Below are 17,484 nucleotides of genomic sequence, written 5' to 3' on the forward strand. Positions count from 1 at the left end.
AAAATTGAAAAAATCGGACGGACGCGTACGCGCGCGCACATATACGCACGCACAGCTCATATGCAATGAAAATTTCCCATTTTTTCACTTTGATCGGATGTCTGAAATGTCAAGGAATATTTCTACCAAGTTTCAAGTCTATCCCACTCAAAATGACGTCATACGGGTCCGTCAAAGTTGAAATTCCGCGCGCGCGTCAATGGCGATATACAGTGCAACAATGCCAAAAAACTGCCAATTTTAAATCCGATTTTACTCGTCAGGATGGACGGTGACCCCCCATTTTCTTTACATATTCTGAAAGCTGATGAGTTGTACATGTCATTTCATGGGTTGGCAATGCTGGAAAAATGATTAAAATATATCAAATTTCTTAATAAAGTTAAAAAAGGAAATTTTCAAAATGACGTCATCAAATTTCAAGTTCATTCAAGCATATCTCACTTATTCTTTAGTTGATTTTCGTCCAAATTTCAATATGTTGTAGCTTATTAAATGGTCTTTCAGATATATAATAACAACAATTTGATTGGATGACGGCATCACCTCGTAAAAAGGGATTAAAAGTAACATTGTTAAATTTGACCAGTTTACGTGTTATCTCTATGGGAGTGCATTTTTTCTGGAAATGAAAACTGACATGACTATCTTTATCGAGCACTAGCTCACTTATGCTTCGGTGAATTTCTCCCATATTTTAGTATGTTGTAGCTGAGACTTTGGGCTATCGTAAGTGTGCCCTTCGTTTTTTCATACGGAGTCGGCATCATGCCCAAAAACTTGGTTGAAATTAAAGCTTATCTTCCATGTATTTTCATATTCCTTTCTTTCTGCAACTTTCTTTGCAATAACTCAAGAAAAACAAGCTCTATCAGCCCAATATTTTGCACATGATTAGTTTATGTCACGTACATTATTTCATAAAATAACAACTACTTGATCGGGCACCTTCTTGGGTATGTAAATTAGGGTCAAAGGTCAAAAATGTTTCATCCTGTATCTTGGTGAATACATGTCTTATCTTTCCCATATTTTGCATACGTAAAGACCATGTTACAAGAATCATTTCACAAAATAACCACTTTTTGCTCAGACGCCATCTTGTCTGTGCAAAGTAGGGTCAAAGGTCATATGTACTTCTTTCTTTATCTTCATTATGACGTGTTATCTCTATGGGAGGGAATTTTTCTAGATGTGAAAATTGACATGATTGTCTTTATCGACGACTAGCTCAATTACCCTTCGGTGAATTTCTTCCAGATTTTAGTATGTTGTAGCCAATGTAATACTCTTTAAGTTTTCTTCAATCAAAGTTTTAATCGGATGATGTCTTCACCTCGTGAAAACAGATATAATGTAACCTTGTCAAATTTAACCAGTTTACGTGTTATCTCTATGGGAGGGAATTTTTCTGGAAATGAAAATTGACATGACGGTCTTTATCGAACACTAGCTCACTTACTCTTCTGTGAATTTCTCCCAGATTTTAATATGTTGTAGCTCAGACTTTGGGCTATCGTGGCTATACCCTCCATTTTTTCATACGACGCCGAGATCACGTCAAAAAACTTGGTTGAAATCAAACTTATCTTCGATGTATTGAAATATTTCTTTCTTTCTACAATTTTCTTTGCTATAACTCAAGAAAAACAGCCCCTTTCACGCCCATATTTTGCACATGTTTAGTTCATGTCACGTACATTATTTCATAAAATAACAACTACTTGATCAGACACCATCTTGGGTATGTAAATTAGGGTCAAAGGTCATAAATGTTTCAACCTGTATCTTGGTGAATACATGTCCTATCTTTCCCATATTTTGCACACGCAGAGACCATGTTAGAAGAATCATTTCACAAAATAGCCAATTTTTGCTCAGATCCCATCTTGGGTGTGCAAAGTGGGGTCAAAGGTCAAATATACTTCATTCTGTATCTTCGTTAGTGTATACGGAATTCGGTACCAAAGATGGCAGGTCTTACTCCCTTTTCTAAATGAGAATCCAAACATCACACGGCCAATGTCCCCTAAACGCAGATGAAACATTTATGGTCATGCCTATTGGGATCAGGACGTAAATCATTGATTTCCAAATAGATCGGATCACCTAATTTGTCAGTGTTGACAAATTCCAAGTCTAGTTCACACTTGGCTTTCCATCGCTGTTCGACGAACCCGCAACCCGGTGGTGGTTACCGCATGCATGGGTTAGATGCGCACGCATCGAGTAGCCGCAGGAGCTAGCTGGAGCATACAGGCTCTGCGTGAGCAGTGTACTTTGTGATTATAATCATATAGCCTTTATGAATATGGTAATATTATGCTAATCTCCTCACGTCTAGGGCCCTCCTGCTCCACTGTTTAGAGTTTGTTTCCCCCTACTCTCCATCTGTGGGGATTCAATCCACAAACTGCTCCCTCTTTTATGATTGTGATGATTGTGTGTTTCTATCTTTCTACTACCTGAGACCGAGAAGAAGAAGACCAGTCACAAAGGATTTCTCCCTCAATGTCCGAATAGAATCGATCACTCGTCGTGTGGTGAGAATCGTCTGCAGCGATTGATTTACGACCAAAGAAAAGAGCTATAATCTTCCCATGTGAGTAGACTCAATAAAGATTCTATCCATTCAAGTGAGTATGTCATCATGTTCCGATCAAGTTAATTTAATTAGGTCGAGTATTCTTGCAACTTTGCCTAAGTTAGATCAACCCTTTCAACAACATGCAGTAGTTTCATCAGACAGCCAATCGAGCATACACAATGTGTTAGGTGTCAGGGATTATATATGCAAATAATTTCATAATAATTTCTTTGATCAATGATGAAGGTGCAGATACAAATGCGATACTCTACCTTGTTTTCTGACTCTATGCTATTTTTGCTTGTGTGGTGTCTTCTTTTCTCGCGCAAATTAATGATGAAATTCATAAGATATTGGCACCCTTCCTGTCAAAACGAGTAAATTCCTTGTTTTTGTGAGAGCGAGACGTGCGTGGTGATGGGGACACGTCGGCAAGCGCTCGGTTACAAACATCGTACGATTCGCCTGACCTCGGCCAGGCATGGTGTTGAGGGCGGAGCACAAAGAGTCCATGAAGAGCCTGAATGCAGGCATCACAAAATGAATCGTACATATGGAAAAAGCTGTATATAAACGATTTTCTATAGAAGCGTTTAGAAAAAAATATATTAAAAAACAAACATGCAAATATCATTCAGCTGCCGAATTCCATGTAGACCTAATAATTTCCGTTGTTGCCAACATCAGCGTCGAAGTTGACTAACGGTTTCAAATCATTGCGCCTCACCGAATCCTCTGACCAATATAAATACATTCGGTCTTTTGTTATGTTTCTTATTTGCTTTATCATTTTTCACCTGGCGGTAAACCTCTCTCATCATAGTCATTCTGTAATTCTCTCTGTGATCTTTGTCATCTTCTCTCTCTTGCTTCTCTTTGTCTTTTTCATCTCTTTTTTTTTTTTTTTTTTTGGGGGGGGGGTGTCTCATTTTTTCCCTGTCATCTTTGTCGACATAATCGTCATAATTTTATTCTCTGCAGTTTCATCTCTTATGTTGTTTCTTCTTGTCCTTTGCTGTTTCAATGATTAAAATGTGATTTCTGTAACTATGCTGTAACCGTCTCAGACCGCAGACTAATTTCTCTATGCTGCATAAAAGATCGACAATGTAATAGTGGACAGAGAATGGCGCGACCGTGGGTAGCAAATCAAAATGACTGGTTTTACCAGGGAGGTGGAAAAGAGAACCACCTCCCTGGTTTTACGGTGGTCAGTTCACCTCATGCTTTGTGATTTTCATGGTTACGTCGTTATTGTTAGCGTACGGTCAACAGCTCTCACAGTAGGTCTATAATGCATGGTATTGTAAAAAGTAACCTACACAATGTGTGTTTTCTGCCCGTGGAGAAATAGCCTTTGCGGGGGAGTGGGTAGTAAATAAGTTCGCGACGAAAGTTAAAACTCAAGCTTTTTCCTTTTTTGCAGAATTATCAACTTGATTTTGAAATCCTGTAGAATAAAATGTGCAAAGACGAGAGGATGAATTGCCCGTCATCGACCGCGGCAGATGGCGACGTCATTTACACGTGGGACGAGGTACGGCAGCACGCGACGCCCGACGACAAGTGGCTGGTGATCGACGGCGAGGTCTACGACATCACGAAGTGGAGCAACAAACATCCAGGTGGACGACGAGTGATCAGCCACTACGCCGGCCAGGATGCTTCGGTAAGGAAATCTCAAAGGGATGGTATACAGGTTTTAACTTCTTGCGAGATAATTAGAAACCACTTAGCAATATGAAATATGAAAGAGCAGAGGAGGAATTAAAAGTTTATCAGCTGAAAAGCAGTTTTGAAATGGCTGAGATATCCAAAGCCTAAAACAAAGTGATCCTAATGAAAAGTGGGATCCATCTTTTATTGGAACCACTTTGTTTAAGGATATCTCAGCCGTTTCAAAACCAAATTTCATCAAAAACTCTTTCATATTTCACATATTAAGTAGTTTCTAATCATCTCGCAAAATGGTAAAACCTGAATCCCCATCTCAACCAGAATCAATAGGATAATAGTGATTTCAGACTGTGCGCTAATTGTTTTCATTGATATGTTTTGTGGAAAATATAGATACGATACAATGAACAAACACATGTTAAAGAAAATATAAAGAGAAATTAACTATAGTAGTATAAAGAAAAAATATTTTTCTGCATTTTTCTAGCATAATGAAAGACCACTTGACTTAGCTCTTTTACAAGCAGAAGGCAGGGATAATCATTATCACACTTAAGACATCAGCAACAAGTCGAAGGAATGTGTACTTTTGATAAAGAATGACTTTTGTGGACATATCTTCATGTCTTGTAATGTATTGTCGCCCTACATTGACACCATGAAGTGTTGAAGGGACTGTACAGTACTGGTTGAGGTGGGGATTCATGTATTAAACATCCCTAAGTGAGATAATGAGAAACCTCTTATGAAATATGAAAGAGTATGTAATTTTAAGAAGGATTCAACGTTTATTTGATGAAAATTGGTTTTCAAATGGCTGAGATATCCAAAAAAGTGATGATAATAATAAAAGGCGACAGGCCACGCCTTTTATTATGATCTCTTTGTTTCCCCTTGTTTTTGGATATCTCGGCCATTTCAAAACCGATTTTCATCAAATAAACTTTTGATACCCCTTAGAATTGCATGCTCTTTGACATCTTATAGAGTGGTTTCTGAATATCTCGCAAAACGTGAAATGCTAAATCCTCACCTCAACCAGAACTGTACACACCCTTTGAAGTCTTCCCATCCCGCGATGACGGCCTGTGGATTTTCGAAACGATTAGCCAATTTCCAAAATGTTACTGATGTGTAGGTCTACTACCAATATTTCTGCAGTCACTGAATCCACTATATCTTTTACAGGCAAATTTCCTTTTAATCATAAGATTCAAATGAATGTGCACTAAAACGAGGGTCTTGATTTATGGAACTTCATGATTTCTGTGAGCATGTACACTGTAAAAACATCGGTGTTAGATTTAACACCACGGGTGTTAAATCTAACACCGATCAAACTTTAATAAAGGACCACACCCACAGGTGTTAAAAATGCACTGTGATGGTGTTGAAAAGTGTTTACCTGACACTTCGTGGTGTTAATTTGACACTGTACCTGGTGTTATTTTGACACTGTACTGATGTTAATTAAAAAATGACACCACATGGTGTTGATTTGATATTTGCTGGTGTTAATATCAATGGTTTAACACCCGTCCAGCTTCAATAAGGGACCACACCAGCTGGTGTTACTTTGGTGCAAATTTATTTTTACATTTTTTCAAAATTCTAGTATTTTAATGTAAAATTCTTGATAGTCTTGTTTAAATTAAAAATCAACAAGAAGTGCAGTTACTAAGAAACTCTTCAAAAAAACAGCTTAAAATTTGGAAATGACACCCGTATGTGTTAATTTAACACCATAAATGAGCACCGAAAATTTAACACCAGCTCGGTGTTCACTATTTAACACCGGACTTTTTGCAGTGTATCTTGTATAATTATGTATATCTTGTATATGCATTTTATGTGTGTGTGAGTGTGCAGTTGTAATGGGGTTCCATGCCGATGGAATCCCATTTTCTTTGCTCATTTTCAATCATTTTTGATATAATAATATGTTTTGGTCAGTTTCCCTATTTGTTTGAATCAAACAGAATACAGGAATAGGAGTGTTCCTGTAGTAGAGACAATTGCATTTTCATTATTGCTGTAAGGAAAACACTAATTATCGTATATACTGAGTAGTTTTACAGTCAATTGATTAGACTGAGTGACTAAAAAAGACACACAAAAATGTCGAAATCCACGATGCATTGTAGGAGACGTGAAAGATACACGATTGTCTTTTATTTTTCAATATCAAATAGGCGCACAGTATACATTGATCAATATTTATTACAAAGGTCACTACGTTAGAAAAACACACATTTACGGAATGACTCTGATATACCTCTGAATGGATTACCATAATATTATTATACTCCATAAATCCAGAATGTTCAGTACGCCATTCATTACATTAAGATGTTATTTCTCCAACGAAACATTGCGAAACGAGAGAAAGATATTACACTGCAATCTGATTTATGGCAATTTAAACTCCGGATTCCCCTCCAGATCGTTTACATATACTTAATATTACGTAATACTTAGCATGTGCACATCCATATAGTATCCTCTCATTAGTGCGCTCTCTCTCCCTCTCCACCCAACCCCACCTCCTCTCTCTTTTACTCTCACACACAAATCTACTCTCGACGCTTCTCGTCTATCTCATGAGCCACGAGGTTCAGAATTCTCTTTAGCTGTTTAAATAACAATTTTGGCAAAAATTGCGCTTGGCTGTAGGTATTGCCAAAATTAAAGCATCAGGGCAAGTGAACCGTAAAATGAATTCATCGTAACTCTGAGTCTAACTTAATTTCAATATACGGAGTGAAATCAAGCCACAATGTTGGTAGTTGCTTCTAATAGCCTTTAAAGGAACATGAAATTTAAAGTTAAATGAAAACCAACATCAAAACTATCAGAAAGATTTTTTTTTTTTGTTTAATAGAAAACATTGCAGGAGACTTATCTGGTACTTGATCTGAGCGAAGTGATTTCAATAAGACCGAGTAATAATGAAAGAAGATTGACCCCTTGATTCTGAATTCTGGCTCCAGGGTACTGTGTCGAGGATAACACCAAATATTTTATTATCTATATTATAACCATTACAGATTGTCCTCCGTCAAAATAGTGGCACGAAAAACCTTTTGTCGAATATTTTGACCCGCCATAGCTGAAAGTAATTGACCGTGAATGGTCACATCAGCTTTTTATTCTGGTCACTTACAGCTACTTACTTTGGGTCATTTCAATTCGCTTGGCGCCTGTTGATCAGGAATGGGATGAAAATTCATTTGTTCAGGATCACCCATATCATTGCACCATTGATTTTTGTGCAAGCGGATCGCAGATTGGAATGGCAGATGTTATTCAGAGAGAGAGACGACAGTTACAGTTGATTTGTCGGCCCTCTGCTAGTAAGCTAAATATCTATTGCGTTCCCAGCACACACATCTATGATAGTATAAACTTTAAGCCATCTACTACCAATGAAGAAGGTATAGTTGTTTCATTAAACACTCGGCAATAACTGAAACTTACAACAATTGCAGCCATCATGAAGTACCAAATGGCAACAAGCAATCAATGTGAGCATTTTAGTTGTTGCCGTGGCAATTTCTATTGCTGCAAGTACAAGTTGCAGTTAATGCACTGTGTATTCTGTGAAACGGGTCTCTTGTGCTAAATTTTTGTGGAGCAGGAAAAAGAAATAACACTATAGTTGCTCTGGAAGCTGTAAAAAATAGCTACACCTCATTCCATCCGCTCCCTTCGAGTCTGCCATCGTGGGGTGGCGCCACACTGTCCCGATATTGACACAAGATAACAATACGATTATGGAATTTCAGTTTCGTGCGAAGTTGACCCCGGATTTGGTCAAGAGTCCATCAACAACCGAAGCGAATACGATGCCAACAGATTTGAAAGTCACATGATGACACCAGAACCACGCCAGAAGGCTACACGAAAGATGAATCTTGAAGTTTGCCCGGTGGACACACAAAGGAAACATAATGGCTAGAAGAAGATTTTGCCATCGCTCACGAGTTTCCCGCGAGAGAAACCTGAGAAACTCCACCGGTGGTCATACGACTGTGGCGGATGATCCAGTGTTTACATTATCAGGACAGGATTTCTGAACATTTCCGTAATCGTGTGTCAAAAGCTTGGCTTAATTTGGGACAGTATAAAATCTGCATCAGTCAGAAGATCCGAAATGCGTGTCCCGAAATCATCCGCATCGAAAGATGTTGCATAAATATTTGAATATTTCCTTCCACTTTCTACTTCAATTGAAAAACAGGAGTTATGGATGAGCAGATCTCCTGAACACGTTCGACGGAGAACCATCTCTTTAAGCTCCATGCCACACGTTTACAACACCGGATAAATCGGAAATCACTATCATGACTATTAAATAAATAACATCACGCCAGTGCTTGACACTTATCTCACTTATCTCAAGGTCGATTGTTCTAAAGTGCGCCACACTAGACAGGAATCACACATGATTATCAATGCTATAGGAGTATGTAAATAACATAATCCGATGGAGAATGTGGTCACGACAATGTCTTGGTTGGAAGCGATAACAATTTGTCAGCTCGACGGTTGGCTGTTTTTGCCGCATAGCGCGTTTAATTATGGTCTTTGTGTTCGTCGATTTCCTCTCGAGTGTTCTCTTTCCTATTGACATTGCGGTCTTTAAGTCACATTGTCAATTCAGCAGTTTTCTATTAAAACCCTGGCTTTAGAGTATATAGATTTGCTTGCGTTAGTCTTATAGTACAGAGGTCATTAATTTTGCATACGTGAATATTAAATTACATTGCATTCCTTTATGTAATTATGTTTATTACTGTTCTTGAGGCTGGTATCTTAGTTTCACGGGGTGTTATGTTATAGTGGTTAAGCAATGAAGTGGTTTAGTAAAACCAAACATGTCTCTTTACAATCTGTATAAGAGAGTGTACATTGCAATGAGGTCTTTTTCTCGTAGGACGCTTTCGGGGCCTTTCATCGTGATCGCCGTCTTGTCAGCAAGTACCTCAAGACGTATCGCATCGGACGCCTGGACGTCTACGAGCCGTCCCAGCTGGCAGAGGACTTCACAGAACTTCGGGAACTCTCAAAGAGAATGGTAAAATAATAGATCAGATACATCTATTCATACGTATAGATATTTCTCCATGTCTCCACGTCTCCAACTCTTGCCAAAAGAAGAAAACTTGGATACTAGTAACGATGATAAATTTGAACAAAGTCAAATGATAGCAAAGAATAACTTAGTGGCTAACATGGGGGGGGGGGGATAGAATAATCGTTGTAATGGAAGAAAGAAAAAGAAGAAGATACCCCCCTTAAACTAAGAAATCTTAGACATGTTAGAGGTCTTTATCTCTTATATTACCTAATCGATAATTGGCAGTTTATATTGTATGATTAAAATGTGCACGGATCGGTGTATTGTGACCCTGGTGCTGAAGGGCACAACGATAAGTTTCCGTATTATGTACATCACCTTAGCCGCTGTCCATGTGAGGGTTTATACAAAAATTCAAGCGTACTCGATTTCCATCGAACAAAAGTAATACCTAATAGAAAGTAAACATTTTGACAGTTCATATTGTTTAACAATTTAGTACGAGTTATTACATAATGAAAAACCACAATATATACTTTGCACTGGTGACAAAAATTATAACATAGCAATGGAAAAGTGTTATCTACTAAAAAGCGGAGCTTGTAAGGCGTGAATCACTCGAAAAAAGAAAAACACACACAAACAATTTGCCAATAAAATATGCCTTTTTTAAATCTCTGTACAGTTAGAGCATTTAATACGTGGTACATTATGATGCAGATATTATACAGGCATAAACAGTACCGACTTACAATAACGCTTACAAGTTACTATAGTCAATAATAGAAATAGCCTGCGAAGAATATCAAAAACAGATAATAATTGGGTCCTTCTAGTTTCTCTTCTTATCATTGTCAGTTCTGACGCCACCTACGTTTTTTTTTTCTTTAAAAAATCACGAGTGAAATTGATGTTTGTGCCCACCAAGATGCCATTGAATGTTTTTCAAAGGTATTTCGTAATTTCCTGTAAAAAAAGAAGAAGATAATTTTGCAATCTCAATAAAGAACATCAAAAATATCTGATAGTAATACATTTACTTTGCTCTCCTTCATCAATATCAAGGGTCTGTACAAGCCCAGCTTCTGGTTCTACGCATTCCAACTCCTCCACATCGTTGCGTTAGAAATCATGGCTTATGCGTCCATTCGATATTTTGGCGCCAACTTCTTCACGTTTCTCTTGGCGGCGCTGTTCATGGGGACGAGCCAGACACAGGGGGCGTGGCTCAACCACGACTTCGGCCATCTGTCCGTCTTCAAATCCAGCAAGCTAAACCACTTCGTACAAATTCTTGTTTTTAACGGAATCCAGGTTAGCAGCAGCCAGGACATGCAGGAGATGTCGTTACTCACGGGCATGCAAATACCATTTTATTGGATATCAACAACGATCCAATAACTGATTTATTATTTAGATAATAGCAGGGTTCTCGAACAACCGGTGCAGTTTCAGTAATCAAATACAAATCAAATACAAATGCAAATCAAACGTTTCAATCATTTCAAATCAAACGTTTCAAATCATTTCAGACTAATCGTATGTTTCTTATGCAGGCAATATGTCTTTGGTCAAGCCATATCTTGGTGCATGGCATGATGACAGTTTGCAATTTAAAAAAAAAAATGACATTCAACCCATGAGCGAAACTCTCACCCACTCTGAAGCATTAAAGGGACCGGAATTTTGAAAGCGGGAATATTATCATGAATTCCGATCCTAAATTCCCACAATTATCACGATATTATTTGTCTGTATAGATAATTTATGTGCTCGTAGAAGTAACAGTCGTGTGGGTGAATTATTCTTATCATCTGCTTATAATTTCAGTTTCTAGGGAAATTATCATAACACTTTGACTATTACCATTAGCTCTGCGAGGACTTCATTTTAATTTTTTACTCAATTACCCTGAGAAGAGGTTAATGATCACTTTTACTTTCAATACCTCGTATTACGCTCACATACAGGGCGCTCCTGCGTCATGGTGGAAATATCGCCATTACCAGCACCACGCAAAGCCCAACGTGGTAAGTGTCCTACTTCTTTTCCTCTCGGAGAATGTCACTGACAACACTTTATTCTTCATACTTCAGACTAGGCCAAGAAATGTTATCTCTTGAACGTCCAGCATGTTACGTGTGTGTGAAGGAGTTACTGGAAATGGTATGTTATACAGGAGCTGTGAAAAAGACTTAAGATTAAGGCTGGCAAAGTGAATGTAGACATGATAGCAATAACGATAGGGATTATGATAATAATGATTGGCGTAATGATGGACTCTGCATAATGATCATCGTTGTTCTTGGTATCGTGGTCATTGCTTCGTAGATCAACAAGGACCCTGATATCAAGATGGAGATATTCTTCTTGCTCGGTGAGACGATTCCCAGGGAAGTGGCGGAGTCAAAGAAAGGATTCATGCCATACCAATACCAACACAAGTATTTCCCTTTCCGTGAGTCAGTACCATCACCTCCTCACTTTGTGAGCCCGGCAATCTCGATGTAGGCTCTGCTATGTTATGTTCATTTTGCGTAACCATGCACAGTGGTTACGCGTAGCTCTTTGTATGGTCCATCACGTTGCTTATCTCACCTACGCAAGAATGTTAAATTTCAGCCATCTCAAGTACATGCATTATACACCTGCTATCAAGAGCCGTTATCACGCTCTGCGTTTTCCACAGTTTGATTTTCATGAATTTTTTTGGGCATCAATGAAATACAACCAATAAAGTAGAATCATAATATAGGCTCACGAACCTACGATTCAAGACGATGCAGGTGGATGGCGTGACGATTACCGCCATCTTCATTACGAAGATCGACGATGTAAAGCTAGCAACCCGTCAATCATAGTAGCTATACCAAAGTTCCGTCATCAAGCAAACTTTGTCTTTGAAGGATCCGTATGCAACATGCAGAATAAGACAGGAGCAACAACGAATTAGGGTTCTGTTTCATAAAACTTGTTATCAGTAACAAATACCATATTTCTGTGACAAATTTGATTTCAGCCAGATGAAAGAATTTCAGTAGCTTAACAACTATCATAACTTCTTATTGATAAACAAGTTTTATGAAATGGGGCCCAGGAATCGTATGCGTGGGTTCAGTGCCGTATATGCAACAGCGCCCTCTTGAATCTTGTGTCAGTTTCCCTTTGAAAGCATCACACTACAATGAGTATGGAATGATCTCCAACAGGTTAGTAAATGGTAGAAGTGTCTCAGCTTTCTTAATGTTCTTGGTCATCTACTCAATACAATGTACTTGACTTTATCCTTACATGCAATGACTTATCTTTCAGTTTTGCCGGTATTCCTGATTCCGCTCTACTACACGTTCGAGTTTTTCCGGTACGTCATCAAACGCAAGGAGTGGCTGGTAAGAGGTTTCTGAAGTAAAATGTCATTTTTTTTTTTTTACAGTAAGGTAACTGGTCGAAATTGCAAAATTGTAAGAACTGCCAAGCGAACATGATGTGGTTTGCACACGATACAACACGGTGTGACGGAACAGAATAAAGCGGAACAGTGGAGAGTGTGAGAGACTCTTATTCGAGAGATGACTTGATTCGATCGCTGCGGCCCCGTGTGTAAGGTTGTCAAGGTGTTTTATCAATTTTTTCACTCGTAACTCAGGCTTAAAAAGGGCTACCATGGTGGTGTGCTAAAACTAATGTGTAATCATTTAAAGACTATGTCAGCACTACTATCATTATTACTATCATCATCATTATTGTCATCACTATACTTATATACCGTTACTGCTGATACTACCACTGTAATCACGGTTACTACTGTAATAATCATCGGTACAGTATCATCCTGGGCACCATGCTTCGTATGATGGTCATCAGTGGATGAAACCCACATCGCAAAATTACTAATGTTATGATAATAATACTGTACACTTTGTACACCAACTAAGTTTTTACCGTCCCATCAAGATAATCAAATTCGATGGATTTGCCACTCAGTGAGAGAATTCACAGCAACCTATAAACGGGGAAATGCATTGTCAGTCTACGTGAGTGTTCTTTATTCGATCGTTATCCGCTGTAATAGTATAACGCTGATAATGAGCAAATGTTCATGTTTGCATATTTTTCCTACCACATGCAGGAATTGACGTTCATGGTTTTGTTCTTTGTTCGCCTGTTCTACTTGTACAACCCTTATCTGGGATTCATTGGCTCATTTCTCCTCCTTGAACTTTCGAGGTAGGTGATGTCATTTGGATACGAAAATGATCATTTACATTTTGATTTTGTTCTTGTTTTCTTTTCTCCACCAAATCTTGTTTTATTGAAACAGAGAAGTTCATGATATACTTCGATCACTAGGTCTTCATATCGACATCACGTATGCTGACAATTAATTTTGCTTTCTTCTTTCTTGTTTTCAGTTTGTCCGAGTACATAAGTAGGAACTATCTTTAACTTAGAATCTACCGATTAATAACCCTTCTCATTCAATCAATACAAAATTGTTTGAAACTAATGTCTGATGAAGCCTAGCTGAATCAACCATGATTGCGATCATGATCTTCATTCCTCTTAAAAGTAGTTATTCATGACTGACCTCTGCTGAAATCAACAGCTTTCAAAAGGATGGGCTGCATGATGTGGTGATGATACGAGCTATTTTAGTGTTTTTGCTTCTTTCTTTCCCAGAGTAATTCAGAGCACATGGTTCGTATGGGTGAGTCAGGCGAATCACATTCCGATGGCTGTCGAACACGACGATGACAGCAGGCACTGGGTCCGTCTTCAGGTGAGCCAAGAACCCCCCCCCCCCCACTGGATGTCTTCATGAATGTAACCCCCCCCCCCCCCAATCCTCTCGATAAAGGACAAAGAATAATATAAGGAAAACTACCAAAAAAATATGCCGGTGAAAGCTGAAGATTCTTTCTACAGTGATAGTTGACAGTTGTGGACTTTGCGTCCTTTCGAAGATTTCAAAGATTTACAATGAACCCTCCAGAATTGTTTCTTAATTTCAGGACCCCGTGAATATTCAAGCGGTGACTCATGTACACAGTGTATTCAGCTTTCTTTTTACTGTGACTATTGTTTCGTTTGTCATAATCTTCTCTGTAGATGCACGCAACCTGTAATTTGAACTCATCCCTATTCATCGATTGGTTTACTGGGCATCTTAACTACCAAGTTGAGCATCAGTAAGTATTATCTTTCAGAACTTTAAGCACATGTTTCTGTCTCTGTCCTTGTTTTTCCCTATCTTTGTTTCTGTATCTCTTTAAGATGTCTCTTCATTTCCGTATATCACTGCACATTACATATTATATTTATTCATTTCATCAAGAGCACACTCGTCTATAACATTCTGTTAGTAAAAGTGATTACAGAATAGCGGAATTTTAAAATCTGCCAGTTAAATAGGTGGCTAGCGAGGAAGGTAGGATTGAGGGTAAGTAACATGTTAACCCAACCTGGTCGTTTTGACCAATCAATCAATCCACTGAAGACCCATTTTCCTGTATCAATCAGATAAAAATGAAAGATCGTATTTCCCTGTCCATTCCAGCTTATTTCCCACTATGCCGAGACACAATCTTCACAAAATTCAACCTCACGTGGAGTCTCTGTGTAAGAAGCATGGCATTCCATACATCAAGAAGCCATTCTGGACTGCTTTAGCAGATATACTAAGGTAAGTAATACACCTTCTCACCTGAGAAGATGTACTTAACACCGTCATGATTGTAATACAGGCCACTCGCGTTATAACGAAGTCCTCTGGACCAGCAATTTTCTTCCTTTAAAGGGGATGGCTGATCAGTGGGAATCAGTGGGAATGCTGGGGAATGATTGTTCCAATCCTTGTGAGATTCATATAAGAGTACTATTTATATCTATCGTTGTGTGAAAATCATTTGATCCAGAATGGTCTCATATTCAAGTAATGTGCAGATTAATGTTTTCAGGTTATCATGCCTGTACAGTGACGGGCATTAAACTGCACATTACTTTAGTATAAGACCGTTCTGAAGCAAATAATTTTCACACAACAATAGATATAATGTACTCTTAAATGAATCCCACAAGAATTGAAACAATCATCACCCAGCATTCCCACCGATTCCCTCTGATCAGTTACTAGCCATCCCCTTTAAATAAATTTTGCTATAGCCGAAAAATTAAGTATACACATATGAAAATATCTGGACATTAATTTCGGGACTTGAATTTTACTTCGTTGTAATGAGATATTCGTTATAGCTATGTTCGTTACAACGGGAGTGCACTGTAAGAAGATTGGCAAAGCAGTAGTCCTCACATGGTATAAATAATAGTAAATAATAGTATTCTGGAAAGAGAGATGGAATCATAAAAGCTCAACTCTTATTTCTTTCCGACGACACTCGTGGTCCAAAGGAACCCAACGAATAGAGAAAAATTCTTGCTCATGTAATATCTTGAAGTTCCTCTTCATTTTATTGATGGTATTTGTGAAAATGGACTTTCCTCTTATATGACACTTGCAGCAGGATAATTCTTTTTTTTTTTCAGTCTTAAAAATGGGGCGAAAGGGGTTTCCAAATGAGTACCATCTTTGTTTCTATGACATTTCAAAATGTTATGAAATACAGCTGGTGATCATGATGAGACAGATCGCTTACCATACTCTGTCTTATCTGTGAGAGGAGAAAAAAAAAAAAAAAAAACTCTCCCAAAACTCTAAACAGGCGACTGTGTTTCACCTTCTGACACCACCATTTCATTTCATTTCACACATGCATGTTCACATGCATGTTTGGTTTTTTTTTTTTTCATTTCCAATCACCGTTTAGTCATTCAGTTAGCATTTCCATTTAATTGATATCTATATATCTCTTTGCATTTCGGTCCACAGGTCGCTGAAAAAGTCGGGGAACCTCTGGTATGACTTGTACCATGCTATGGACGCTAGCGGTGACATCCACTGATGTAGCTGCACAGACTGGCCTTTTTATCATCCCTCTCAAATGAATGATTGAAACTTTTCACTCAAATTTTCAATTTGATCCATACGTGCCAAATCATTAGGTGCATTAAAATTGTAACGACTTAAGTCTTGAAGACGTCACGCTACTTCGAGTTTAAGAAAGTATTTGTGTGTGTCTTCAAAATTTTTTTGATACCATGTCACACTTAATACCTTGAAGGGCGCCCCCATACTTCGCCTGTGCAAGAGAAATCACAATCGCTATTACAGTCTCTAGTTTTCACACGATCTACTGTTTTCTCGTGGAGTGGACTGATCAAAATCCGACTCCTATTATAAGTATCTGTGTTACAGCAACGAATGAAGCATCCCATCTTCTAATAGTATTGAAAGCAAAACTCTTTTGTGTCGTTCCGCTTGAGCTCCTTGATACTGATTGTGAGTTTACGATGAAATAAATGCGTAAACGTCCTCGGCATAAGACTTGAACAAAACAATGTCATTCTTAATTGATAAATATTTCTTCTTTTGGATTTTCCACGTCCTTCAATCCGCCTTCTCTTTTGATTGTCTATTTCTGAATGTATTGCATAGGAAGTATTCGCTTGATCATCTTGTTTTACAGATGTTATTCTCCAGTTTAGTCGGAAAGGCTGCAGTCGCACCTAATTACGTTGACGTACATACGTATACTTGGAAACTCATGCAAGACGTCACCATTCATCAGTTTTCACCATCAGGAAAATTGTTACATTGCTTTAAAGCCACTAATCAGTGTGGTTTGTACCTTTCCTTTATATTTTATGTTTTGAAATATTGGCTCTAACCTTCGTGCTGCACCATTTTGAATATGCTGATAATGAATATAATGCAACCATCGTCTGACCGTGAAACGTGCACATTTAGGGCCCGGTGACGAGTGTGTGTCTACTTCTAAACATACTGTAGCCCTGGAGTGGCATAAAGTTGACCAATTCAGAAGGAACATGTAATTTGAATGCCCAGGAGCAACGAGCCTGAAGCATGTTGCTGCCGCAGTAAAGGATAGACCCAACGAAATTTAATTTTATACCTAGAGACATTTTGTTTCAGATGAGCTGGTCTGTCGCCTTTTCTCCTCTGCATTTTTATATTTCGAACATTTTTCTCCATTTGTAACTTTCCATTTGCTGCATATAATTT

The 17,484-nt window shown here is 38.3% G+C and overlaps 1 protein-coding gene across 1 annotated transcript; it reads left to right on the top strand.

The window, feature by feature from the left end:
• Positions 1–4,049: 4,049 nt before the first annotated feature.
• Positions 4,050–16,303, top strand: LOC140228313 (acyl-CoA (8-3)-desaturase-like). Its single transcript, XM_072308538.1, has 11 exons — positions 4,050–4,256; positions 9,201–9,341; positions 10,410–10,658; positions 11,315–11,374; positions 11,676–11,802; positions 12,657–12,733; positions 13,474–13,571; positions 14,025–14,124; positions 14,454–14,533; positions 14,902–15,027; positions 16,231–16,303. Exons 1-11 carry the CDS (start codon positions 4,050–4,052, stop codon positions 16,301–16,303), a joined length of 1,338 nt encoding a protein of 445 aa, XP_072164639.1.
• The last annotated feature ends 1,181 nt before the right edge of the window (positions 16,304–17,484 follow it).

This window comes from Diadema setosum, chromosome 5, assembly GCF_964275005.1.
Source record: "Diadema setosum chromosome 5, eeDiaSeto1, whole genome shotgun sequence".
Lineage (NCBI taxonomy): Eukaryota > Metazoa > Echinodermata > Echinoidea > Diadematoida > Diadematidae > Diadema > Diadema setosum.

What these genes read in the sequence shown, in the direction of transcription:
- LOC140228313 (XM_072308538.1), top strand. Translation starts at nt 4,050, where the DNA reads ATGTGCAAAGACGAGAGGATGAATTGCCCGTCATCGACCGCGGCAGAT. An exon ending in TCAAACGCAAGGAGTGGCTG is followed by an intron (nt 12,734 to 13,473) that starts GTAAGAGGTTTC and finishes TACCACATGCAG; the next exon opens with GAATTGACGTTCATGGTTTT. An exon ending in GCTTTAGCAGATATACTAAG is followed by an intron (nt 15,028 to 16,230) that starts GTAAGTAATACA and finishes TTCGGTCCACAG; the next exon opens with GTCGCTGAAAAAGTCGGGGA.